Source organism: Pogona vitticeps, chromosome 4, assembly GCF_051106095.1.
Source record: "Pogona vitticeps strain Pit_001003342236 chromosome 4, PviZW2.1, whole genome shotgun sequence".
Taxonomy (NCBI): domain Eukaryota; kingdom Metazoa; phylum Chordata; class Lepidosauria; order Squamata; family Agamidae; genus Pogona; species Pogona vitticeps.
In genome coordinates this window covers 14,486,277-14,513,470 of record NC_135786.1, presented here as the reverse complement: position 1 = coordinate 14,513,470, position 27,194 = coordinate 14,486,277, and the positions used below count along the sequence as shown (strand labels likewise).

Genomic DNA, 27,194 nt, shown 5'->3' with positions numbered 1-27,194 from the left:
GCGAGGACAAGTCTCCCTTGCATGTATGCCCCGGGTGTAGTTGGACGGCTTTTTTGGGGGGGGGGAACGTCTTTCTGAAAAGCCCTGTTTCCCTGGGTAACGGGTGGGGTGGGTGGCAATAACGGGGCCCAGCAGTGACTGGGCAAGAGGAGAAGGTGGGGCCCGCCCGGCCTGCCTGCCTGCCTGCTTGCTTGTTTTAGCCCTGAAGGAAATGGGCCCCACCAGGCACAGGCGGCGGGCAGGCCAGAAAGCGAGGGACTGTCTGTGTGTATTTGGCGGCGGGGGGGGGGGGCGCGAGATTCGTGGTGGTGGTGATAGTGTTGAGGGTGGGTGGGGTGCCATGGGAGATCCGAAGGAGGCCCTTTCTGGACTTGACAGGGACGAGCAGGAGGCGAAGGGCAAGGAAGCGGGTCTTTCCAGAGGCTGGCCGTGAGGAGGGGGAAAGGCAGCGGGGGGGGGGGGGTGCTGGGACTGGGTAGGCCTCGGGCGCTGGCTTGTCAGCTCCAGCTCCTCGTACTGCAGCCATGGTGGAAACCGGGCGTGGGGTGGGGTGGGGGCGGCTGGCTGGCTGGCTGTCATGAGGAGCAAATGTATGGCGAGCCAATTTTAAGCTTCGAAAGGTTATGTCCTTTTCTTCCAACCCTTCCTTATTTTTCCCCCCTTACTCCTTTCACGAACGTGGTGGGAGAGGTAGGTGGCTTGCCTATTTCCACTCTTGGGAAAACTTTACTGCTGCCACCCACCCACCCACCGTGGTTCCTCCATGAGATACCCTCAGTGTATAATTTTTGTAAGGAGTACTACCCTTTCTCCTACTCACCGTTATTTATTTATATATTGCTAGAGTTCAGTGGTTATAATCTAGAGTTTGGCCTAGCCTTGGGTTTGTTTTTTGTTTGTTTGTTTGTTTTGTTTTTAAGACTCCCTTGCTCCCAGAGTTGGTTGATACAGAAATGGTTACTTATTTGCCTCACCCCCATCTTTGTCCCAACCTCACAGGTATTATTAACTGGTGTGTGGGAAAATAGTGTTGTGTGGAAAACCCTCCTTTTGAAACAATTATTTTGGTACTGTTGCGGATTGAAGTTGCTGCCAGTGGAAGTCAAGTATAATAATAATCATCTTAGAGCTGGAGGGATAGATATTTTGGGGTGCTGGCAACAGAATGTTTAGCATCTCTTAAGAGTCATGTCGCTTCCTGAGGACCCATAGACTGGGATGTGTGAAGGAAATATGCCCTCACCCTTTGACTATTGGGGCTAGGGCATTTAGCACCCACATCAGATCAGGAAGTATGTGAGCTTTACAGTAATGTTGTTGAGTTGGAGGAGGGAAAGAATGGAGTGTATCTGAATAAGTGGGCAGTGTAGAATGGCACTTCTTTGGAGATTCAGAGCAAAGAGAGAGAGAGCTAGAAGCAGAAAAGGAGGCTATTGAAACCAGTGGAAGCAAAAGTTTTCTTTTAGTACTATGAAGAATTCTCATTCTTCTTTTTGCTATTTTCATTGCCATCAATGTTGGAAATCTGTGTGACATGGTGGTATCTATTAGCAATAGAATATTGCTTGTGAATGAGTGAGGAAAAGGAAGCTAGGGTTGCTACAATAGGTGTTACTTTGCATGGTGGGTAGAATGAGGAAATAAGCCTTCTGAACTTAGAATGTGCTATGTGAATACGTTTGGGAGTTTTTACACCATTAACTTAGAGAAAAGGGTATAAAATTTATATAGAAGAGGCAAAATGTCATTTTCTATATTAAAGTGTTTGCTGAGATCTGTTTTCATATAAGCTGGAGGAAAATGTTTGACTGTACTGTTTTCACAGTTCACGTGTAGAGAAGCACCACAAGGACTGTGATCTTTTGAGTGGGTATTGGGAAGTAAGGCTGTTCAAATTATTCTATGTATGACCTACACATTTGCAGTTAGGTTTGCATCTTAAGTATCCAGAACAGAATATATAGATACCTTAATGTATTCCTGAAGCTTGGGTTCTTGGAAAAGTAACAAAAATTCACAGGCACTGCATGGCTTCCATGTGTGTTTGTGAGATGACTTCTCCAGATGATATGTACTTTTAAAAGTGGTAGCTGTAAACAGTCACACAGATAACTGTTACACTTAGGACACCAATTTTATGGCAAGAAATGTCGTGAACGCATTAAGAAGATGATGATAAGAAGAACATTTTTTACTTAACAAACTTGTTCATAAAACTATATGCATCTTAAGGGTTCAAAGCATGGTATCTCAGTCAGAGAAACAATTGATGCCCCAGTCACAAACACAATGAGGCATATGATTACAGAATCTGAAACGTATAGTGAGGGGGAAACACTTTTACTCTGTTTGGGGTAACTCTTAGAAATTTCGGAATTGAGGCTAAAATTTAAGTAATTTTTTTGTGTGTTTTTGAAACACTGCTCTCATTTGAAGATGGTTGTCACCCTCCCAAATAATGGGTTATTATGATATGTCTTAAGGGTAAAGGGCTGAGGGGAATACCTTTGCTTTCTTACTGCTTGTACAATAGATTATTCATTATATATTACTACACAATGACTGGCAAGTACTTAAAGCAATTTTTTGTCTACTTTAGAAAAAAATTACGGACCTTCTTTTTCACCAGCATATTTCAAGAGTAAGGTACAGATAGGGAGTACAGATTTCACATCTTGGTAATGGAGTGGTCAGACACTAGATTTAGAGAAGATGGCGGGTGTTAATAGTGTTGGAGTAAAGTACTGTAGGTCTGAAGGGCTGTGCAGATGAGAGAATGAAAAGGCAATGTAAAATTAGAAACTCCTGGAAGAATATATTTTGAAACAGAGCTGCTAAAATTTGGTTTTGTATATCAGACTCAAAATGGTGGCTTGTGCTGTCAGTGTGTGCTGGGGAAAGCCTGGCACCGGGAAAAATACAAATGGTGTCTTCGTGAGCCCTGTTCCATTTAGGTCTTAGTACTGTATCCTTCTTCCCCCCTCCCCCCCCCAAAAAAAGGTTGTATAAATTGTTGGTAAAAGAGCATCTGAAAGATGCTAGAACATTTGTATGGCTGTAGCAGGAGGGCAGGATTTGCATTCTTACAGAAGAAATTGGGGGGGGGTGAGCTCTGGTACAGAAATACTGAAAACGAATGACTAAAATGTTTGAGTATCTCAGTCAGATTTTGTGGCTCTGGCCCTCGACTGTGCAGACTGAGTGGGTGCAGCATGCTAACTGATGTGGGAAGAGGGACTTTCTTGTGTGTGGAGTGGGAGAAGGCGAAAGGGGCTACTTGTAGGAAGCAGAATGAAGGACATATTCTCATGCGATGAACAAAATGATATTCTCAAAATGCAGACTTGTTGGCCAACTTGCTAGTTATGTAGGGGTGTGTGTATGTAAGCCTGTGGAGGGGGTGGGAAGCTGCTTTCCGAATGCAGAACCAGGAGCACTCCGTCTTATCTTGTACAGTACTGGAACAATGGTGGTAGAGGGTTCCCCTCACCCCTCTTGTTTTAACGGCAGAGTCTCTTTCCTCAGTTTCATTGTAATAAATGATCTTTGGATATTATTACAGACATGAAGGTTTTTAGTGGCACAACTGGCAAGTGATTTGCTTAGCATGTAGAACTGCAGTTCATTCTTCCACTGTGTTTTGGAGTGGTAAATATTTTAAAATGCCTCCTCTTTTTTCCCTTCCAAGAGGATGAAATTGTGCTTGCCTCAGTTTCCTTGTTCAAGTTGTTTTGCTGAAGACACTGGGGGAAAATGGATAGTGATATATTCCAGGCTTCGGCTCTGACAAATGACTTCAGCTGGACGTTTATTTTTAGCTTCAGTTGCAGTTTCCAGTGGTAATTATTTCTCTGCCCCCCCCCATTCAGTTTTCAGTTGTGCAGTGAGTAACCCAGGTTCATGAATTTTGCGTTTTGAATCAAAGCAGCTCCTGTGTGCCTGGATGTATTTCCCCCTCCCTCAATTTGCTTTATTTTCATTTCCTAGGTGCTGGTGAATCTGGTAAAAGCACAATTGTCAAACAAATGCGGATCTTGCATGTGAATGGATTTAATGCAGAGTAAGTGCATCTATATACCTTCATTATTTGTATCAGAGCTTTATTAAAATATTTCAGATGTATATGCCATTTATTTCTAATTTTTTAATGAGATCGAAAGACACTTACTGTGTCAGTTTAGGGAGGATTTATTGTCCATTTGCAGTATTTAGTTTGAAGTACTGGGACTGGACATTGCAGGGACCGGCTGTGAGCTGACTTAATCAAGACTACATCTGTCAAGCTTTATAGGTGCAATGTTTTTGCTGCAGTTTTCCTATAATATGGCTGACATAATAGCTTTGCTGTAGAACAGAAATTTGTGCTGTTGTCAACATTTTCCCCCACAAAAAGGCAAGACACAAAGTAAAATCCTGTATGTTTTTAAAGCAGCATCAAGGGTTGCTTCAGGAACTTCATAGATACTCTGGTGCTGTACGACTGGTGGGCATTTATGACTGTAAATCAGATTACATAGCTGAAATAAAGTTGTTTCAAATTATTATTTTAAAAAATTTCACTGTCTTCATAGATCAAATGCCATAAAGTAGAAAGACAGACTCAGCATTTAATGTGTAATGACACAAATATTTAAATATGGCAATTTCATCTCTAACATCAAATAATCTGGAATCATATCTTTGGATGTTTCAACAAATTCTGTGATAAAATCCCACCCTTTTATTATTTTTTTAAGGTTATTTTATTCACCTTGATAATTACTTAATTAATATAATGGGTTAGTATTCCACAACATGTACATTAACGTGGTTGCTATCTAATCTTAAGTAACTTCTTTACTAATATGAATTTCAAGGCATAATTCCTGGGGAATTCTACTATCCTCATTTCAGTTCCACAGTTAATACTCCAAAGTTTGTTGGTTTTTAAATACCTGGCCAGGTTCCAGAGATATTCTTAGTTATACATTCAAGGGAGCTTTCTGTCTGATGTTCTGTATGGCAAGAGGGTCTTGAGACTAAGGCAGAAAAAAGCAACTGGAAAGAACAGCTTCTAAAATGGTGTGGGACAGTCTGTTATTCAGATAACTAATATAAAAAATTCCATAATAAGATGTTTGAAAAGTCAGAGTTAAGGTAGTTGTATCCTAGTTTCCAGTCTACACATTGGACCTACCCATGGACCTACATCATGACTACAAAATGTTGTGTTCTGGCAATCTTTGTTTGGTCATGTCAGAGGTTTGGCATTCAGATCATGTCTCCCTTGCTGCCTTAAAAATGGAGGTTCTCTTTAAATATGATACTTGATTGCAACTAAGAGACTTAACTGTAAACTTGCAGGTTCCCTTCAAAAGCAATTAAAGTATTCTATTTGTTAAGCTAGTGAATATTACTTCATTTTATGGTAGTAATTCCATAAATGGTGTGTTATGTGTAAATTGATTGTCCGTCCTGCATCTACTGTTCACCAGACTTATTAAGGAGCACCGTAGATAATTTCTTAAGGCCTGTAATGTTGTTTCATAGTTTTCCTGTTTTCTCAGTTAAAAATACTTTAGCTCTTTCTTGTTTGAAAGTTATGCTACCACCTCAACCATTTTCGTCTACCTTTCCAACCTTACTTGTACCTTTTTTGATATAAGGTCACCAGTGGTAATTGCAGTGTAACTTACAACAGACTTGCTTTGGTAGCTGTCAAAATAGGTCTGCCAAAATGATACCTTTGGAATATTTTACAAGAAAAATATAGTAGCTGAAATCCTATTGGGAGAGCTGCACAGTTATAAAAGGTGATGGCCTCGCAGACCATTTATGTTAAACTTCAAAGTATCCTACCTTCTCCTCTAGTCCCAAGACTCCCTAAGTGATTCATTTTGACTTGGGGAAGCCTTTGAGAGCCGCGGGATAGTGAGAGATCCAAAAAATGTTGCCGTCTGTCCCAATCATAGGGCTTCCAAAGGCTTCTCCAAGTTGAAAGGAAGCCCCAAGGAGCTTCAAAATCCAGAGGGAGACAGGAAACTTTGAAGATTAGTGTCCATGGCTGATGATGTCATTGCTGTTTATAACCGCAGAGTTGTCATCAGCTGTGTACTCAGATGGAAGCAGTAACTTGGGTCACATGGCTTTAATCTGTCACTCTTTCTTTCTTTCTTTCTTTCTTTCTTTCTTTCTTTCTTTCTTTCTTTCTTTCTTTCTTTCGTTATGGTGGTTGTTTTAAAGAATCATACCTGTTTTATGTGTTTTGATTTACTGAGGTTTTGAGTGCTTCCTAATTTTAGGGTTTCTACAGTGGTGCCTCGCTTCACAAGCGCTCCGTTTGACGATGAAATCGCATTATGATGAAGATTTTGCGATCGCAAAAGCAATCGCAAAACGATGTTCCCTATGGGAGAATTTCGCTTTGCAATGATTGGTTCCCTGTTTCGGTAACCGATCATTGCAAAGCGACGATTTTCGGCCAGCTGATAGGCGGCTTCAAAATGGCCACCCGCTGTTTTCTGGCACGGATTCTTCACTGCACGGGCAGCGAAAATGGCCGCGCTATGGAGAATCTTTGCTGGACGGTGAGTTTTAAGCCCATAGGAACGCATTAATTGGGTTTTAATGCGTTTCTATGGGCTTTTTAAAATCGCATGACGACGTTTTCGTTTGACAGTGATTTTTGTGGAACGAATTAACGTCATCATGCGAGGCACCACTGTACTTCATAAATAATTTTCTGAATATTCAGCAAACACAGCCTTATGTCTCAGTATATGTAGTTGTATTCGGACCAAGTATCTTTTGTTCTGTCCCTAGTGAAAAGATAGCATCTTGCAGTTTCACATCTTGATAGTTTTATGAAGAATTGAGTATTCTAACTAGTAAACAAGTTTTAACTTTGAATTTAAATGAATGGTTACCTGGATCATTTGCAACACTATTTACAGTGTTGTCTCACTTGACGAGGATAATCCGTTCCAGCAAAATCACTGTAGAATGAAATCATCATCAAGCGAAAGTAAAAAAAAAACCATTGAAATGCATTTAAAACCGGTCCTATGTGTTCCAATGGGCGAAATACCTCAGCGTCCAGTGAAGATCCTCCATAGGGCGGCCATTTTCTGGCGCCTGTAATGCTAGGAATCTAAAACACAGCGGGGAGCCATTTTGCACAGCAGGCGGCCATTTTGAAGATCCTACGATCAGCTGTTTTGATCGTCATTAAGTGAAAAATCTGTTCCCGAAGCAGGGAACCGATCGTCGTAAAGTGATTTTTCCCTATTAAAACATCATTTTTTACGATTGCAAAACCTTCATCGTTAAGTGATTTCCTCGTCTAACGAGGTAATCGTCAAGTGGGGCACCACTGTATTTGGCATGTATATTAGATAGGTTTCTTTAGATCACTTTATATGGATACAGATATAAAAACAGAAAGATCCAGTATATAGCCATTCAGTAAAAGAACATGGTTTTTAGCAGACTATTAAACCGCTGATACTTAATGATTTTATTTGTGGACAAGGTAACATACACGGTTTTATTATGTGCTGCCTATGGGTATGATGATTCTGTATTGATGCAGAATGTTTTTTTTTTACTTTAATGTAAAAATATTTAATGAGTTAGACCTAAATAAATTCACTGTATAGTTTGAGATAGGGTGGGGTGTTGGGACCCCTCCTCCTCCTCATTCTTCTTACAGTTTTCCTTGTCATCCAAAACAACATCCCAGAAAGGGTTTCCAGCCTCCTGGAACAGGTTTTTAGCTTTTTTTAAAGTACATGGTGGGACTGCAGGAAGAATTGTTCTCAAAATAAATAAATAAATCTGCTTATGCTCTCAAACGGTGCTTTTTGCTGGCACAGTGACAGTATTAGATACAACCCAAAGCTTTTCTTTAAAAAAAAAAAAATAAAATCACTTTGTGTTATTCCTTTTGCATAATTCAAAAAACAAGGAACTATGTGATTTCTGTAATAAAAACTAGTGATTGGGAATATGGTGCAGGAAATTGCCCAGTTAGTTTCTCCACGGTGGTATGCGAATAATACGGACATTTGTAACTTGATTACAGGGATGATATGTGTGAAATGCTTTAAATATTTGAAATGTGTTGCTTGAAGTAGTAATATGCTTATATCATACATTAAAAGTATAAATTAGTAATAATACGATTATAGGATACTTGACAGTATAGTGTTTAAAACCCAATGGTGAAAATCCTTTTGCTTAGGATAGTAAATTGCACTAGAGCAGATTCATTGAATTAATGGGGATTTGGCGAATCAGCTCCTCTGTAAGTTCCATTGATTAAAAGTGACCTTACTCTAATTGCAAGTTACAATGCTGAAAAAGTCTGAGTAGATCCATTTGAATCAATGGAATTTGTAGAACAGTTGATTAACCAAATTCTCATCAACTCAGAGGACCTAGTGCAATTTATGACTCTAAGCAACAGAATTTTGGTCATTGAATCTTTGTGTGCAAAGCATACAGATATTTGCTAAATATGCTTCATTAGGTAGCACAGTTTTAGAATTCTATAAATATATAAAATAGAAAATGTTATATTTTTTACTATTAGAGGTGAAACTTGAATTTGATCTTCTTGTTTTCTTTATCTTTGTATATGAAGATACAGCAAAATGAACACCCTTATGATGGGCCTTGACCGTGTACAGCTTATGAAGTGCAGGGACTGCAAAATGTAGTGCTTTTACATGTAGATACATTATACTCTCCTTCTCTTTTTAAATACATAATCCCTATTGTTAGTGGCAAGGGTGGAGAGCGGAGTCACCTGGATGCTGTCCTAAAAATCAAAGCATTACTTCTTCATGTAGGAATGAATGGCAGTAATTCATTCTTAAAGTAACTGGACCCATTTATTGCCACTGTTGTCTGTCTGTCTTATTTATACATCTCTTTTCTGTCGATAAGAGGACTTAAGGCGGCTCACAATGTTTTTAAAAAAAGAATTAACACAATAAGTTATACATGAAAACAAATTATAAAATTGATTAAAATACAGTGAATGGTTAAAAACATATAAATGTTTAAATTATCTTAACTTTTTTAAAAAATGACATTCAGGAGCTCAGTCATGATTGTTAAAAGCCTGTCTGAAAACTTGGGTCTTTGGTGGAAGGATAAAAGGGAAGGTGTCCCTTCCATAACCTGACAGCAGCCACAGAGAAGGCCCGCTCTTCTTACCCCATCAGTCATGCCTGTGCTGGCAGTGGGACTGAGAGGATAGCCTCCTCTGATGATCTTAAGCACCAAGAAGGCTCATAAGGGGAGCCCTTCAGGTAACCTGGACCCAAGCCATATAGCGCTTTATAGGTAAAGACCAGCACTTTAAATTGGTACTGGAAACAGACTTGTAGCCAGTGCAATTGTAGCAAAAGGGCATTACATGATATCTATAACTGGTCCCAGTCAGTAATTTGGCTGCTATGTTTTAAACCAGCTGAAGTTTCTGAACTGCCTTCAAAGGCAGCCCCATAGAGAGTGTGTTACAGTAATTCAAGAGGGATGTATCATTGTAGCCAACTTGGGCATCTCATGTTATGGTGTAAATCTGATTCCTTTGTAGGTTGATCAAAGTTACTGAGAAACAAACCTACCCTTGTCTGCATAGATACTTTGTTCTTTGTTTCATCCTCTCCTCTTTTTATTGCGTCCTGTCCATGCTATAGAGCGGCACAGTTTGAGCATTTGCCTCTGGTTTATGCATACATGTAGGTTGCATACACAAGAAGTCACCTTCTAATGAAAGACTTCTTGCCATTTTTCTTATTTGTTCCTTTCCATACAGTGATACAGCATAATGTTTACAGGGATTGGGCTTTTACAGTGCTGGCTGAACATCCATGAGATTTCTTGTCACTTCCCTTTTGGCCTATAAGCAGACCATTTTTTATTTCACTAAGCTTATTACTGATTTTATTGCTCGTTTCTGTTACACATTTTACCTGTAATTGTTTATGTTGTCTCTTGTGCATCCCTTTATTGTATTGTCATTAACAGATCTGTGATACGCTGCATTGCAAGGGTTTGCTCTAAACTGCAGGGTCAAAATTAATAACTGAGCAGTACTAAGGTTAAACTCACGCAAAAGTGCCAGTGAGTCGTAGGAAGATTTCACTCACATGTGCAGAAAAATTCTATTGTCGTGTGTATTTAGTATGTTGCTAATCACTTGGAAAAATTATTTCTTGTGTGTAGGCTTATATTCAGCATTTTTCCTCTGCTTCTGGAGTTTTTGTTTGTTTGTATGTTTGTTTGTTTTGTAGCGGCCCCCCAGGTGTCTGGAAGGGAAGGACTGCTGGGGAAGATGACAAAAATCCTTTTTGGTTCCATATGGGGAAGCCTCTGTTGCATTAACAACATTCTACCAGGAGAGCTACACCATTGGATATAACCTGTTATTTGTAGTGTGGCAATTGTGACCTGTTCTTGACCTTTAGCAGGGTGCTCTAAAATGTAGGTATTTATAGCTACTCACAAAATATGGTCATCTCAGAGTCAACATACATTAGCTTGTTAGCTGCTGAAAAATGAAATACATTTAGTTAGAGCAGAGGTAAGATCTCTGTTCATATATATTCCTACATGAGCATTCTGTCGGGAATAAATGGTAGTGGTGGGTGGGACTAGAGCCACACGTTTAGACCCAAAGGTATACCAATTACCCATTATTTCCCCATAAAACAATTACACTTAAAAGAAAAAAAAAGATGACATTGATGTCATTAGTAGATCAGTGGGACTAGCACTAGCAAGCTGTATGTCATATTGTTTGACATTTGGACTTCTGAAAAGGAAAAGACACTTAGAAGCAAGAATAACAAGGCATACAGATTAACTGAGTTAAACGTTTGTATCGTTTACATTTCTTACTTTCCCCATATCTTCCATTTTGTTTGCATGTTTACTTATCCCAGGTAAACGAGGATGCCAGTAAATTGTTTTTAAGATAGTGAAAACTTTGCTTAGTAGACAAAAGTGGCCATAATTGGTACATACAAACTTTCCCCCCCTCACTGCCAGGATGTAAGGAAGGACCTGTCCCTCTTCTAAGTAAATGTATTTCATTTTCCAGCAAGTAATATGCTAAGGTGTCTTGACCCTGAATGCAGTGCAATATGAATGCATTCCCTAGATCCATGTCATGTTCTCCTTTGTCAGCTGAAATTTGCACTTTCTTGGTGTGTATGGTGTTTGGCTACGGAGAAAAGGTGGAGGCAGACAGAAACAAGAGCTAGGCTGCTTTTAGCAATGAAATGGGTTTTTTTTTTAATTGTAGAGCATTAAACGTTCAGTGAAGAGCTGGTAAATGGATTATGAATCTACTTGCAATGGCTGTTGGCTGCTCCAACTAAGAGCTAATACGCATATCTGGGTGAATAAGTATAAAATATATAATTCGCTAAAACTAATGGGGCTAATGTAAATGTTTGCTTTTCCTTATTACCAAAATGCTTACTGAAATAATAAAAATATATTAATCCAATGAGGATATGTTTTTTCTTTGGCAAAACTTAAGAGGAGGCAAATAATACATCTGTAGAGCAGTTTCTGAGAATGTGCATCCCTGTTTGTGTGTCTGTTTACTTATTTGATTTATAAAGTTTATGAGATATCTGAGGCTTTTGGATCCGAATTCCTCCCACTTGTTCAGGGGAACCAAAGCTCCGAAACAATTTCGTACATGTTCATGCTCTTAAGTTGGAGTGTGTTTTAAGCAAATTTTAGTATACTCAGAATCACGTCCTTGATTCTTTGGCGGTGGTTGAAAGCTGAATTTTAAGTGACCAGAATTTTACTGGTTAATCTCTTTGGCATAGTTGCAATGGCAAATATGCTAGCTAACAAGTTGCCACTTGTAACCCTTGTCATGCACTGGCCTCTGGGACTGTTGCACCTTTTAAAGGATACTTTGTTCACTAGCAGCAGTGTGCAGTTGAAGTTTGTCTTTGCACTTAAAATGGTGTAACCAACCAGTAGGTAATAAGTAAATGAGTAAAATAAGAATCTGTTTTTCTTTATTCTTATCAGAACATTGTACAATTCAAAAGTATGGCTATATATGAAATAAAGGTACAGATTTAAAACTAATTAAAATAAAATAATTAGACTGTTTTTTAACCAGAAACAGTCTACTTCAGTAACATTATCTTGGCCGTTTAGTAGATCTTTTGTACATGTGGTAGGGCATGAATTAGTAAAGGTAAAGGTTCCCCTTGACAATTTTTGTCCAGTCGTGTTCAACTCTAGGGGGCGGTGCTCATCCCTGTTTTCAAGCCATAGAGCCAGCGTTTGTCCGAAGACAATCTTCCGTGGTCACATGGCCAGTGCGACTTAGACACGGAACGCTGTTACCTTCCCACCGAGGTGGTCCCTATTAATCTACTTGCATTTGCATGCTTTCGAACCGCTAGGTTGGCGGGAGCTGGGACAAGCGACGGGAGCTCACTCCGTTGCATGGATTCGATCTTGTGACTGCCTGGTCTTCTGACCCTGCAGCACAGGCTTCTGCGGTTTAGCCCGCATGTAAATTATTTATTTATTTGTTTTAAACTTATGCCCCTCCCATCTAGTGGGCAAGCCATACTCTGGGCAGCTTCTAAGAAACATAAATAGACAGACAAAATTGAAGTAATAAACATACAAAAATAAAAGCCCATCCTTAAAAAACCTCCCATCTAACAAACATTAACAAAACACAAGACGGCAAACCACGGGCTTGACACAAAATTGCCTCAAAATTAATATGAAAAGGGGGTGAAGTTTGATTGCATTTCACCGTGGTCACTATCCAAAAATGGCCTGATTATTCTTTGATCTTTCTTCTTCTCTTCGAAGTCTGTTAAGTGACGTCCAGATGGTCCAGCCAGAATCTTGCCCTGGAGGGAGATAATCCATTTGACAAGGTGTAATTTTTTGCTCTACATAGATTTGGCCTAACCTCTTCTGTTTTAGTATTTAGAGTTTGAGATGTGTGCAGAAAACTTTTCCTCTATTTTAGTCATTGTCTAGGGCACTGGTTCTTAACCTTGGGTTACTTAGGAGTTTTGGACTGCAACTCCCAGAAGCCTTCACTACCAACTGTGCTGGCTGGGGTTTCTGGGAGTTGCAGTTCAAAAACATCCGAGTAACAAAGGTTAAGAACCACTGGTCTAGGGCAGAGCTTTTTAACCAAGCATTTACATTAGCCCCATCTTTATCACAGACCCCCATTAAATATATTTTGTTGCTGCAGACCATCAAGATTTAACTCATGGCTCAAAACTCTTAAAATGCATGAAATATTTATTTTAAGTTTCTCGTGAAGGGTCTCATTGACAGATATTCCTTGCTATAACTGCGAAACTTTTTAAGATGACTGGAATAAGTTTCATTTTGCTTTAACAACAGAATCAGTTATTTTACATTTCAGATTCAGTCAACGATCCATTCTGAGACTCAGACAAAATGTATTGTTACATAATTCACTGTGCTAATATCGAAAAGTCACTTTACCCAGTAGTGACTAAATGGCTTCGTTAGCAGAAATTGAAAAAGAAGCATGATCAAGAAATGTGTCCAAACACTCACTCACATTGATAGTGACATCGACTCTCTACACGTGGTTTCTGACTGTGCTGTAGCAAAAAATGTCATGTGCTATATCTCAGGCCATTTAGCGTCATTCACTTGCACCACATGCAGAAATATCAAACAGTTATTTGTTATCAAACATTTACTCTCTCAACAATGTTTTACTTTTGTTTGTTTTTAATGGAGGAGGTGGGTTAGAAAATTCAAGTTTTACACAAACAAGCAAAGGAAATTAAGATTTTGTTATGTTTCCTTTTCTTTCTTACTTTCATTCATTCATTCTTCCTATTTTAACTGCAAAAGATAATAACATTTTTTCCAGCTGTCGCAAGACCCCCTGTGAGAACATGACATTCCCCCAGAGGTCCACAGGTGGCTTGGTGTCAATGAAATGGATGGGTTTGGTGTTGTATTACCTTATTTTGTTCATTATTTGCAAGCATCTCTTGACATACTTCTGGAAGAGTAACACAAGCCCAAGTTTTTTTCCCTGTGGGGGAGGTTTTAGTGAGCCAGTAATAATCCTGCGTGATTCATTAAGAGCTACATCCACTTGTTTGGCATGTGCTGATTTATGCTATATGGCACTAGCATATTCTGCTCTGGAGTAGCACCGGGACAAAACTGCTGTTCTTATTGTTTGTGGGTATGTATCCCAGTATAAACCATTATACTACAAACTTGCTGTTTTAAAATAAGAGTAATAAAGTTAGGCATTGAAGCATGTGTCCCTGTACCAGAAGTTCTAAGAGCCTAAATTAGTGCTCTGTTTTCAGTCAGCTTGTAATGGGAATTTAATAACTTCAAAATTTTGTAATTCCAGAATGTTTTATCCTTGGTTTGTTTAAGTGGTACTGAGTGTTAAGGATTTTCAGTTCTGTATATATTAAGATAGGGAATGTGTGCATTGTCCGCCTTTACATGCATATGTTTCCGTATATTGAGTAAAGTAAGTTTTAGTCCGCACAAACAATGCAAATCTGCTATTCATCGAAGTCATATTTTCAGTATGACCCTCAAAAGTACAATGAAGGTAGGGAGCAATTAGCAGGGAAGGGCCAGATCCTGAAGATCTGATTTGTTTAGGATTACAGAACTGAAGTCTGAATTATCAATGCAGGGAACATTGCTCTCCAATTTTGAGTGGCTCTGCCCAGATTCTACATGCCTTGGGGTTGAGTTAATTGATCTGTGGAGGATAGTTCTGTGCATTTTGTAATGCTGTCTGTTGGATCTTTTGTGGTTTAGATCATTAGAAAAGGCAAACTATCTTTCTGTGCTTCAGTTTGATTCTGGTTTATGTGGCTAAGATGGTGAAATCTTGTATACTTTACAAAAAATGTTCTTGAGGTTGTTGAACAAACTGAATACACTTCAGGGTTAGATATGAATCTTTTGCAGCTGCTTTTTCAAGAAAAAAAAACACAGGCATTTCACACCCAGTTACAACTTGTACAAGTTGTATGGAGAGGCATTTGCCAAATTAATATCACAGTCAGTGGGCTGAACAGTACATTTTTTTTTCCAAAACCTGTAAATACCTGCAAATTTTAGATTGTACCTCAATCTCACCAAAAACATGTGTGTGCTTAAATGCTTCATCTTTTACACAGCCATACCACTTGCTGAAGTCTGAAGGCTTGTACATTCCAGTTCTTCTTGTCTCTCCTTCCTTAGCTTAATACTCAAACAATTACTAACATTCCCAGGTGTGGATATTTCTATGTGTGCTATGTTCAACAGTTGGAAGAAGCAGCAAGTCATTAATGACAATACAGTACTGTTTTATTCTAAGAAAATAACCAGAAGAAGATGCAGTGGCATAAGTTGTCCCATTGAATATTTGGGGCAAACAGTAACAATAGAAGTAGGAGGAGTGAGCAGGCACAGAGGGACGCAAAAGTGGCCATGGAATACATTCTTAAGCAATGTACCACTGTGAGAAAATTCTCTGGTGAGAGGCCCCAAAAACCAACAATTGGGCAGTATCTTTATTGGGACCACCTAAAATGGTATAAAAATATCCCATCTTTGAAGTTCACCAGGACTTACCATCAGGCAGGGAGGATAAAAAGTAGGGGAAGGAGAAGTAAATAGAAACATCTGAAGTATTTGCCAGTTGTTGTGTTCATGAGGTCTGCAATTAAGATTCAGTCTTGAAATGGAGATTTGCAAGCTGAATAAATTAGTCACTAAAAAGTGTAACAGAGATTAGGTTATGCCTATCAATGCATTCTTGCAATAAAAGATAGTAATGCCTTCTGTCTGTTTCTGAGAAATTAAAGATCAGCAGCATTTTAGATTTCAGCCCTCTGTGGATGAAAGAAACTATCCCAAATCAGCACAGAACAGAGTAGAAAAAAAGGAAATGTCTTCAAAACAATAAAACCAGGGATTAGCAAGCCATATCTTGTTTACAGCCAAAATTTGAGTGCCGTTTATTTAGTGGTTAGCTGGCTGGATAGCTTAGGTATGTGTTTGTAGAGCCAGAAATTGGGAATTCAGTACCTTGCTGCGCATCCTGGAAGAGCCAGCCTGTATGGCGTTGAGCAAACTGTACGATGCCATCAGAAGAAGGGAATGGTAAAGCATTTCTGAGTACTCTCTGTCTAGAAAACCCCGAAACCCTATAAAGTCAGAATTGACTAGTCGGGACACTGTTATTATTATTGAGTGATTAGTAAAAGTTTCATAGCTGTCTGGATAGCTCAGTGGTTTAGGTGTCTGGCTCAGCCCCCCACTGTGCCTTTGATGAGTTGACTTGGGCAAACTACAAATCCCAGGATGCTCCCAGAAGAAGGTCATGGTAAACCATTTCTGAATATTCTCTGCCTGGAAAACGTTGAAAAGAAGAGTCACAAGTCAGAACTAACTTGATGGCACATTGTTGTTGTTAAAATTATCCATTGCCAGCAAAGTAATTTTATTGTGACAGGAAACTTCAGTAGGGTATAAGAAACCCGCAGACAGGGTGTTGCCATTGGTGGAGTAAGCTCACCTGAAAATAAATCACCTGAAAATACCTTCGCAAATACACCTGAAAATAAATGAACTGCCTGTCAGCACATGTTCATTTATTGACTTCAAACATCTAATATAACAGGATATTATGCCTACCAGTCATTATGTTACTTCCTGTGGTAGTGGGGAAGGAAGAGTTCGTAGATGGATATTTTAAGATACTTAGACAATAGAAGCAGGAAGTACTAACCATTGGAAAAGGGGAACAAACATGGCAACCACTGAAAGCATGATATGTAGGCTAAACAGGTTTTTTTTCTCCAGCCCTGAGAAGGCTACATTGGTAGGTACATCAGACATGGCTTTTTCTATAGTTCCAGTTGTGGAACTCCATTATTAAAAATAGATAAACATAATAGTTTAAATCTATCTTTATTTATTTCTATCTATTACAAATCTCTTTGGGAAGCTTGATGACAAGGGTGATAAACAAATGCTTAAATCATCTGTTTTATTTTGCTTATGGATCTGAAAATGTAAATGGCTTGTCCTTGTATTAAAATACAAAGAAAATACCTTTCTCCCACAGCCCTAGTTAAATCTTGTTTCCTGTTATGTCTGATCTCTCTCAAGCCAGGATCTGTAATCCAGTGATAAACCATTGCTTTTTGTATCCTTTCTTGTTTGAAACCTGTTAATCGTAATTGCTTTATCCAAATATAATAGGAAAGTATAGTTAATAGCAGCTTCCTTGTTCATGTTTCTCCTTGTGTGAAAGGAGGTATAAACAATAGTGAAGAGACTTTCTGTGTTCAGGTAGATGGAGCTAATTCATATTCTGGCTTTTAAAAATTTTTGATTGAACTTAAACAAATGTAACTGCTACTGTTACTTAAGAATTAGCAAAAGTAATGAAAAGACAGAGGAATAATATGTGCCCATGAGGCCATTTAGAGCAAAAAATGAAACTGATGTACTTGTCTTTCTTTCTTTCTTTCTTTCTTTCTTTCTTTCTTTCTTTCTTTCTTTCTTTCTTTCTTTCTTTCTTTCTTTCTTTCTTTCTTTCTTTATTTATTTTATTTTATTTTATTTTATTTTATTTTATTTTATTTTATTTATATCCCGTCTGTCTGGTCCCGCCTATATAGCTTTCACCTTTTTTGCTTTGGCTTTACTTCCTTCCAAAGAAGCTTGTCCATTGTCTTGATTGTTTGTATATTTTGTCCAAGTTGGGGTTGACTGAAATCATTTTTTCCCCAAATAATTATATTTTTCATAAGGGGAGAGAGTTTATTTATATATGTTTTTCCTAGTGCTAGCTGACTTATTTCCTTATTAGAAACAACACCCTTCTACAGCTAATTTCTAAGAAATAAAAATCAGCATTCTCCCAAGCGGATTTCACTAACTCAGTTGCCTTTATGAGAAGATTGCAACTGAGATAAACTTGGCTCTTTTGGACAACTCAGAACCCAAATCTTATGTGTAGCCTTTGGCTTTATATAAGTCATTATGCCCAACAGAAATGAAATCTAAATATGTGTTGATGTGTTTGGTCTCACACACACTCAGCTTCCTCTCTCTAAATTTAGCTTGTATGTTCCTCAGTACAAGGACCGCTCTCTTGCTTCTGTTGCTTCTGTAAAGTGCTGTGTACATAGATGTGCTACATAAATAACTATATTAGTATTTGTAGCATCTATTTTTTAAAAATGGCTTATGGAACTGGCTATAAATACCTCTGTTTCTTTAACTACATATTTGCAGCTTGGAATTATAGCTCACAAGCTTGTCATAGAGGTTAGAAATGGTTGAACATTTCCTTTGGTTGGTTTTCTTATTCTGTTTATGATTTCACTGAACTTACTGTCATTTAAAATATAGTGATTTGTACTTTTTAAAGGCTTAAGATGTACTTTTCTTTTTAAAAGGTAGTTAAGTGAGGTAAATTTGTCTAGGGGTGGGGGCAGAGAGCCTGATAACACTTTGTAGGCCTAGAGATGTTAATGATGTAATTTTTCATCTACTTCAATCAACTTTGTTGAGGCTTAGAGGTGTTACCTGCAGATTGATGTAGGGGAGAAAGTGTGCATTAATAAAATATGGCCCTAAAAGACCATGAAATATAAGAGGTAGCAGGAGATCCATAGAAATGAGTCCCAGCTTTGTTGTAGAGGCCGTACGTTACATATAAAAGGTCTTATATCCAACTCCTGATGAGTGAAGACAGAACTAGAAAATAACTCCTATGATCCATGCAGGGTCTGAAAAGATGCAGAGCATTTTTTGTAATTAAAAGCAATATTTGCAAAAGGAGTTGTTAAGAGTTTGAAAGTTTGTAGTGAGTTTAGAAGCAAAGTAGTGTAAGATGGTTGTTGTAGGTTTTTTGGGCTGTTTGGCTATGTTCTGGAGAACACCTAAAACAACAATCAGACCCTGGCCATGAAAGCGTTCGAGACTAGCATAAGATATACCTAACTTGATAAATTAATGGCCTTTCACTTGCTGTATTCTCAAGAGTACTATTAAATAGGCAGTTCTGCTTGTCCCTATCTGTACTCAAGACTCCACAAATAATTATGTGTGCGTGGTGCATCCTTCCAGACTCCCAAGGCACAAACTTAATAGTACAGTCAGAGTAGAAAATTGTTACTAGATCATCTTGCCCTAACTGTTGCCCTTCATACGTGCTGCATTATAACTATCTTCTGTAGTCAGTATGATCATTGGAAATTCATCAGCTGCTTTTCAAAATGTGGCATTGTCTACCTGTAAACTAGTGGCATACATTACATAATATGTTCAGTTTAATGCATACAATGATAACATAACAAGGATGAACAGAAAAAAACAAGAAGATAAGACATTTCCATTCAATATCATTCTGTTTCAACCAACTAGACCACTAGGATTACAAAGGTAATCTGACCTCTGAATTAAAATCAGCTTGATATAAAAACGCTTCTGGCGTCAGCCTAGAAAAAAATCTTACAAACATGGGGAATTCTGCATGTATGTGCTTATATGTCTTTGATGCTTTTGTTGTTGATTTAAATGTCCCTGGCAGTTTCTTGTAATCCAGGGATTTTGGACCATTAACAAAAGGATGATAAACAACTTTATTTCTGCTTTTAATCTAATTCAGATGTTCTACTTTGTATTCTGAAAAGCTGCCTCTAGTCAGCAGTGAGACTGAATGAGGGCTTACAAATTAAAAGACAATTCAAACTACATGGAAGTGTTGGAACTGAGTGAGTCAGTTGGTCCAAAAGGTCTGTCTGATCTTTCTCGGTTTGGGCCTCCCATGGAAAAGTTAATAGCTTGGTAGTATTAAATGTACCTTGAATTTGCTGTTGAATGTCCAGGTGGTATATCTGGCCAAAGACTCTTTTTAATGTTGCTCCTCTTATGTTCCTTTAAGTGAAGGAAAGATTTTGCTTCCATCATCCATAGATTGTTAAATTCTGGGTTATATATATAAAAGAAGGCTTTTAATTGAAATAACATCAACTGTGGGTCCTGATGGTGGCAATTTTAATTGTATTTTAATTGTATTGTAATCATTTTATTTTTATTGTATTGAATTTTAATTATTGTAAGCCGCCCAGAGCCTCTGGGTAGAGTGGGCGGCATATAAATATAAATAAATAAATAAATAAATAAATAAATAGACATACATACCTTAACAGATTAACTTGTCTTTGAAAAATATTTGGAATCTTTTCCCAATTTAGTGCCTTCCTTGTAGCCTGAATTACATGTCATGTTATTCTCAGTCAACATTGGCATTTGCTGAGAATGATAAGATTTTCAGTCCTAGCACATCTGGAGGGCAAAAGGTTAGGGAAGGCAGCTATAGTAGATCAAGAATCCAGTGACCAAGTTGTTAACAAGTGTTTACCATATTCATTCTGGTGCTTAAAGCTCTGCATTTGCTCTCAGTTCATTTCTGAGTTCTGTTCGATATGCTAGTATAGAACTATTAGGCCTTATATGAGCTGTGCTTGATCTCAAGGGCTGACATCGCCTGTATGAATCTGCTTGCTAATGTCTTCACTGAAGGTTCTTTCTTTCTTTTCTTTTCTTTTCTTTTCTTTTCTTTTCTTTTCTTTTCTTTTCTTTTCTTTTCTTTTTTCTTTTTCTTTTTCTTTTTTTTGGTAGTTTGGTTAGCAGAGACAAGATGTGTGGCAACTGGGAACAATTCTGCTTTAGTGGAGAAACCCAGGATTTGGAACTTCCTCCTGGGATACTCACTTGTTGCTTACACTTCAGTATTTTTGGTGTTACCTAAATGGCTTTCTTTGTATATGAATTTTAAGACAGATGAGCTAAATGCCTTCTATGTTACTGCTCTGATTTTCCTACTTTGTTTTATCTGATATTTTAGTCCTTTATATTTGTGTAAGGTAAAGGTAAAGGTTCCCCTTGACAATTTTTGTCCAGTCGTGTTCGACTCTAGGGGGCGATGCTCATCCCCATTTCCAAGCCATAGAGCCAGCGTTTTGTCCGAAGACAATCTTCCGTGATCACATGGCCAGTGCGACTTAGACACAGAACGCTGTTACCTTCCCACCGAGGTGGTCCCTATTTATCTACTTGCATTTGCATGCTTTCGAACTGCTAAGTTGGCGGGAGCTGGGACAAGCGACGGGAGCTCACTCCGTCATGTGGATTAGATCTTACGACTGCTGGTCTTCTGACCCTGCAGCACAGGCTTCTGTGGTTTAGCCCACAGCGCCACCACGTCCCTATATTTGTGTAATTTTAGTTTCTTTGCTACCTTGGCTGTTTATAGGGGATGTACATATTTTAAAAAGCAAAGCAAAGCGTGCTGCTTATATACCGCCCCATAGTGCTTCAAGCACTCTCTGGGCGGTTTACAAGTTAATTATGCAGGCTACACATTGCCTCCCCAGCAAACTGGGTACTCATTTTACCGACCTCGGAAGGATAGAAGGCTGAGTCAACCTTGAGCCATCTACCTGGGATTGAACCCCAGGTCATGAGCACAGTTTTGGCTGCAGTACAGCGGTTTAACCACTGCGCCATGAGGCTCTTTAAATAAAACTACTCTGAGAATGTTCTTCTACAAGAATCATTGCTTACTATATTTGCTAGAAGTTGATAGATCGGCTACCAATGAGTAGGATAAACTTGTGAATTGGACAAAACTAAAGACATTTTCTCTGTAATCTGTCTGCCAAAACTGCTTCATAAATGTGTTAGGTGCTGTCAAGTTGGAAGGCATTTATAATTTTATTTTATTTTATTTTATTTTATTTTATTTTATTTTTATTTATTTATTTATTTATTTATTTATTTATTTATACCCCGCCTATCTGGTCTACTCGATCACTCTAGGCAATATAGATATAGAGTTTTCAATGTAAGTGCGATATTTAAAGAGTGGTTTTGCCACTTGCATCCCCTGCCCTGAATTTCCATGACCATACAGCAATTCAAACCCAGATCTTTGGAGTCTAGTCCATCATTGTATTCACTACACCATTAAGGATATCACTTCACAAAGACTAAAGTTTTTGGAGTGAGATTAACAGAAACTACACTAACTACAAGGCCTACAGCTTTTCATTATACAGTACCTTAAATAATTTTAAAAGGTTAATTACACATTTAGTTTATGTTGATCCCAAATAAGTTCAATATATTAAAAACGTAGACTAGTCTTTGAAAAATACAGTAAGATACTCAATCAAATGTCAGTCCAGTGGGCTTTGGTAATTTTTATATACAGTGATGCCTCGCATTATGACGTTAATTCGTTCCAGCAAAATCGCTGTAGAACAAAAACGTTGTAATGCGAAATTAAAAAGCCCATAGAAACGCATTAAAACCGGATTAATGCGTTCCTAGGGGCTTGAAACTCACCATCCAGTGGAGATCCTCCATAGCGCGGCCATTTTCGCTGCCTGTGCAGCAAGGAATCTGTCCCAGAAAAGAGCGGGGAGCCATGTTTTTTACCTGGTGGCCATTTTGAAACCACCGATCAGCTGGCCGAAAATCATCGCTTTGCGAGAATCGGTTCCCGAAGCAGAGAACCGATCATCGCAAAGCGACATTCCCCCATAGAAAACATTGTTTTGCGATTGAAAAACCTTCAACGTAAAGCGATTTCGTCGTTAAAACGGAGCGCTCGTAATGCGAGGCACCACTGTATATATATAAGTGACCAACCAGAGCTTTTAAGATGGATGGCCTGAAGTGAAATATTTTTATCTTGCTGGTTTTTCCCTTCTCTGTTTTGATAGTAGGCATTTAGTAATAAATATGCAGTTAAGTCAGATAGTTACCTTGAACATTTCCCAAGAGGCAAAATATTGCCAGCAGAATGCCTCCAGCAAGTAAAGTGTACGTCACACCAGAACCATCATATCTTAATGGGAAAATTAGGTGGAAAAAAATTGTAGTGACCTCAAACCTCTGCAGGAGTCAAAGTGGAAAAGCTTCCACAAGTAGGTTCAGTTGTATCACTCAATAAATCAAACATTCTAAAAGCGCAATTGTATCTAGCCAAGGTGGTTGAGGGATGGCTGAGCTAATTCTTTGTTAGCTGAGTTTGTGCTGAATCCAAATGTCTCCTAACCCACTGGTTCTTAACCTTGGGTTACTCAGGAGTTTTGGACTGCAACTCCCAGAAGCCTTCACCACCAACTGTGCTGGCTGGGGTTTCTGGGAGTTGCAGTTCAAAAACATCCGAGTAACAAAGGTTAAGAACCACTGTCCTAACCTAGGGATGTTGGAAATTACTTAAACCTACCTTGACTTTGTGCTGGTTCAGTGGCAGTTTGTCTGGACTGAGAGGGGTTTAGATCTGATAAAACTCAGCTCCTCCCCTGTGCCTTCTCTTCTTTTCTCTCCCCCCTGCTCCTTTTTTGACTGATCCTAGGCAGCACTGCACTTGTACTGCTGATCCAGCTGTCCTTGCAGATTTGAGATCAGACCGTTGTGCCAGCCCAAGAGACTTTTGCCCATTCCAAAGCTACACATGTCAGTACCCTGAGATTGGGAATCTTAACTGTTTATTTGTTGACACCTAACAAGATATTTCGTAATAGTCATCTAAGCAGCCTGAGAGAGGTAATCTAGGTTCAGTAAAATGAAAAGTGCATTAGAGGGTTTTTTAAAAAATCAGTTTGTTTTTTGATGTTGGTTGAAATCCTGTTGTGTAACTTACATCACATGAGGCTCACCATATCAGCTGTGGTTATTTATTTATTTTTTGTAAATGAAACATTGTGCATTTCTTTTGAAATCATCCCAGTAGTGTCAGTTTTTGGACTTCCCCTCCTATCCCATAGTCCCCAATGGCTTCCCTGTGATTAAAGTGGTTACATAGGAGTTTCAGACATTTAAGAGAAAAACCAGAAATGTTTAATTGCAAAAAAAAAAAATCACTATGGCTGATGCAGCCTTATGCAGCATTAACTTACAGCAACAGGATTTCATCTAATGTTAGCTAAAATATCAGCTTAATAGGATTTACTGGATTTTATAGTGAATGGTTTCTTTTTACTGACAATGTAAGAAAGTGATAAATTTGTATTTGGATTGAGAAAAGTTTAGAGCAGAATATTGACATTCACAGATGGTGACTGTTTCCCCCCTCTTAGCACTCAGAGTGGGCATTAAGATTTTTATAAAGATCATAACTGAAGCCGGTCCATTTCTGGCTCTGTTAGTAATAGCTAAAAAAATTGCCTGCTTTCCAAACTGCTTTTACCTGTCACAGGGAATCTGTTAGGGCTACTCATGTAAGGTGATGCAGCATTGCTAGGAAGTTGATGGTAGAAACAGACAGACATAGGTAAGTGGAGCAAATATTGGGCATCTATTGCCAGAAAACACCCACAGTATATTGAAAGCTGTCTTAAATCACATTTACAACCCTACTAGATTTAAATTCCATGGCTGAAGCACAAGCGCTTCTTTTGATATATCTAGTGTTTTTTCATATGACATGCTTTCTGATATTTGTCAAAATATATTGGGTACAGTGGTGCCCCGCTTAACGATTACCCTGCTCCATGACGAAATCACTTCACGATGATGTTTTGCAATTGCTTTTGCGATGGCAAAACAATGTTTAAATAGGAAAAATCCGCTTGACGATGATCGGTTCCCTGCTTCGGGAACTGATTTTTCGCTTAACGATGATCAGAAAACAGCTGAATGTTGGGTTTCAGAATGGCTCCCCGCTGTGTTAAGGACGGATTCCTCGCATTACAGGCACCAGAAAATGGCTGCCCTATGGAGGATCTTCACTGGACGGTGAGGTATTTCGCCCATTAGAACGCATTAACCGGTTTTTAATGCATTCTAATGGGTTTTTTACTTTTGCTTGACGACGATTTCGTTGTACAGCGATTTTGCTGGAATGGGTTATCGTCGTAAAGTGAGGCACCACTGTACTAGGTTGACCAGGCACAGTTAAAAGGAGCAAATACTGTGACAAAATTCTCTAAAATCAATTCAGCCAGTGGAAGATTTTCCTCTGTTGCTCACAAAAGATTCTTTATAGTGTTGAAGTAAACATCAAATACTTGAAGTATAATTGCAGTTACAGCGACTAGCATCTAAATTAATAGTACAGAGGCTTGGCCATTGACTCCTTATTCCTACTTGGGAGAGGGGAGTTAGCTACAATTGCAAAGACTACTAATATACAATGGGGTCTTGACTTAAGAACGGCTCGAGTTAAGAACATTTTGACTTGAACCACTCTCATAGGAAAATATTGACTTGACTTACATACTTAGATTTGAGTTAAGAACTGAAAAAAACCACGTGGGAGGCAGGGAAAGTGCAAAATTTGAACTTTCAGTTAGCTGTTGGCCAGTGAAAAGGGTGCCTGTCTGCTTCCTCACTCCTCCCAGCGTTTAGAGAGTGGATTGGGAGTCTTCAGACTGCCTGGTACTGCCTGGACTGTATTTTCCCTGCCTTCCCTGAACCTTTCTTGACCTAAGAAAAAAAGAAATAAAATATCCCCCTCTAGTGGTCGAAGGCAGAATAGCAGCTTCCCATTAGTTTCTATGGACGGAAAAGAGCAGATACGGATCAAATGGTTTTCAATGCATTCCTATGGGAAATGCAGATTTGACCTGAGAACTTTTTGACTTGAGAACCGCCTTCCAATACGGATTAAGTTCTCAAGTCAAGACCCCACTGTAAATAAAAGGGTGCCATAGAAAGTGAATAAGTAACACAAGTTCAGTGAAGACTGTGATTTGTTTAAAGTTTTGAAAGTAGGATCCAAATATTCTTGGATTGTGGTCTCAAAATTTGAGTGATGCTAATTATTTTAGAACACCAACCCTAGTTCTTATTGTTCTGCAGCTTTGTGTAGACAGGGTGAAACCAGTCTGTCTGTCTGTCTGTCTGTCTCTAGAACTGCACACTTTCAGACACTAGAAGTGTCAGTGAGTAGAGGATTGCCAGAAGAGGAACAAATCCTGACAATGAGATTTTGAAAAAAAATCTGTACATATTATGATTAAAACAAATAAAAATGCACATTTGGGAGGGATCACATAATTAGAGGGATGTGGTGGCGCTGCGGGTTAAACTGCAGAAGCCTCTGTACTATAAGGTCTGTAGATCTTCAGCTGTAAGATTGAATCCATGTGATGGAGTGAGCGCCCGTCGTTTGTCCCAGCTCCCGCCAACCTAGTGGTTCGAGAGCATGCCAATGCGAGTAGATAAATAGGGACCACCTCGGTGGGAAGGTAACAGCGTTCCATGCCTAAGTCGCACTGGCCATGTGACCACGGAAGATTGTCTTCGGACAAACGCTGGCTCTATGGCTTGGAAACGGGGATGAGCACCACCCCCTAGAGTTGAACACAACTAGACAAACATTGTCAAAGGGAACCTTTACCTTTACATAATTGAAATGAGAAAACATTCCTTCCCCAGATTTTTTTTAAAGGTAAGAAAAGGTTTTAAAAATCTAGTTTATAAACATTACTATGATGAGTACACTGTTCAATGTAATGTATCAATGTATTGAAGTTTTTATTACTTATCTGGGTACAAGGACTCCCAAAACAATGTACAATAAAATAGATAAAAATAGTCTTTAAAAAGGGGCTGAAAACAAATTTTAGAGCTATATTTAAAGTCACTTTTAAAGACATAGTAATATTATTGTCTTAGCTACCTCCTGTAACCATGATAGGAATGAAGTCCTTTTTAAAAGTCTTCTTAAAAAAGTGAATACTGCAGTTGAGGGATTACCTAAAGAAGTCATGTACGCTCAACCACCTTCACATCTCAAGATGGTGAGACATGGAACGTAAGATAAAGATCCCAAATTCTAGCTGGATTCATACAGGAAGAAAGATTATTTCAGATATCCTAGCGTTGAGCTGTTGAATGATTCCTAAATGAAAAACTAACACCTTGAACTGAACTTGGAAGCAAATTGAAAGTGTAGTTGGTTCCAGGTTGGGGGTGTCTGGTGTGCACTTTAGAAACCATACCAGATCTGACTCTTGCATTTTTTTAAAGTCTGTATAACTTGCATTTTGTTGGCAGCCCTATGAAGAGCATGTTAGGGTGAACTTTTTTATTGAAAAGCTATAAAGGAGTGGGTCACTGCGGCCAGATCCACTACAGTGGTAAAG

The 27,194-nt window shown here is 38.7% G+C and overlaps 1 protein-coding gene across 3 annotated transcripts in view; it reads left to right on the top strand.

Annotated features, from left to right (window-relative positions):
* The window catches only part of GNAS (GNAS complex locus), a 274,080-nt gene that overhangs the window by 127,343 nt on the left and 119,543 nt on the right, over nucleotides 1–27,194 (top strand). For 2 of the 3 annotated variants that reach the window (XM_020804361.3, XM_072996808.2), the window contains exon 2: nucleotides 3,988–4,060. In XM_020804361.3, the coding sequence (XP_020660020.3) occupies nucleotides 3,988–4,060 (73 nt within the window). Of the gene's footprint in view, nucleotides 1–157; nucleotides 265–3,987; nucleotides 4,061–27,194 lie in introns of those variants that run through there. The other variant, XM_072996809.2, reaches the window with a different exon arrangement.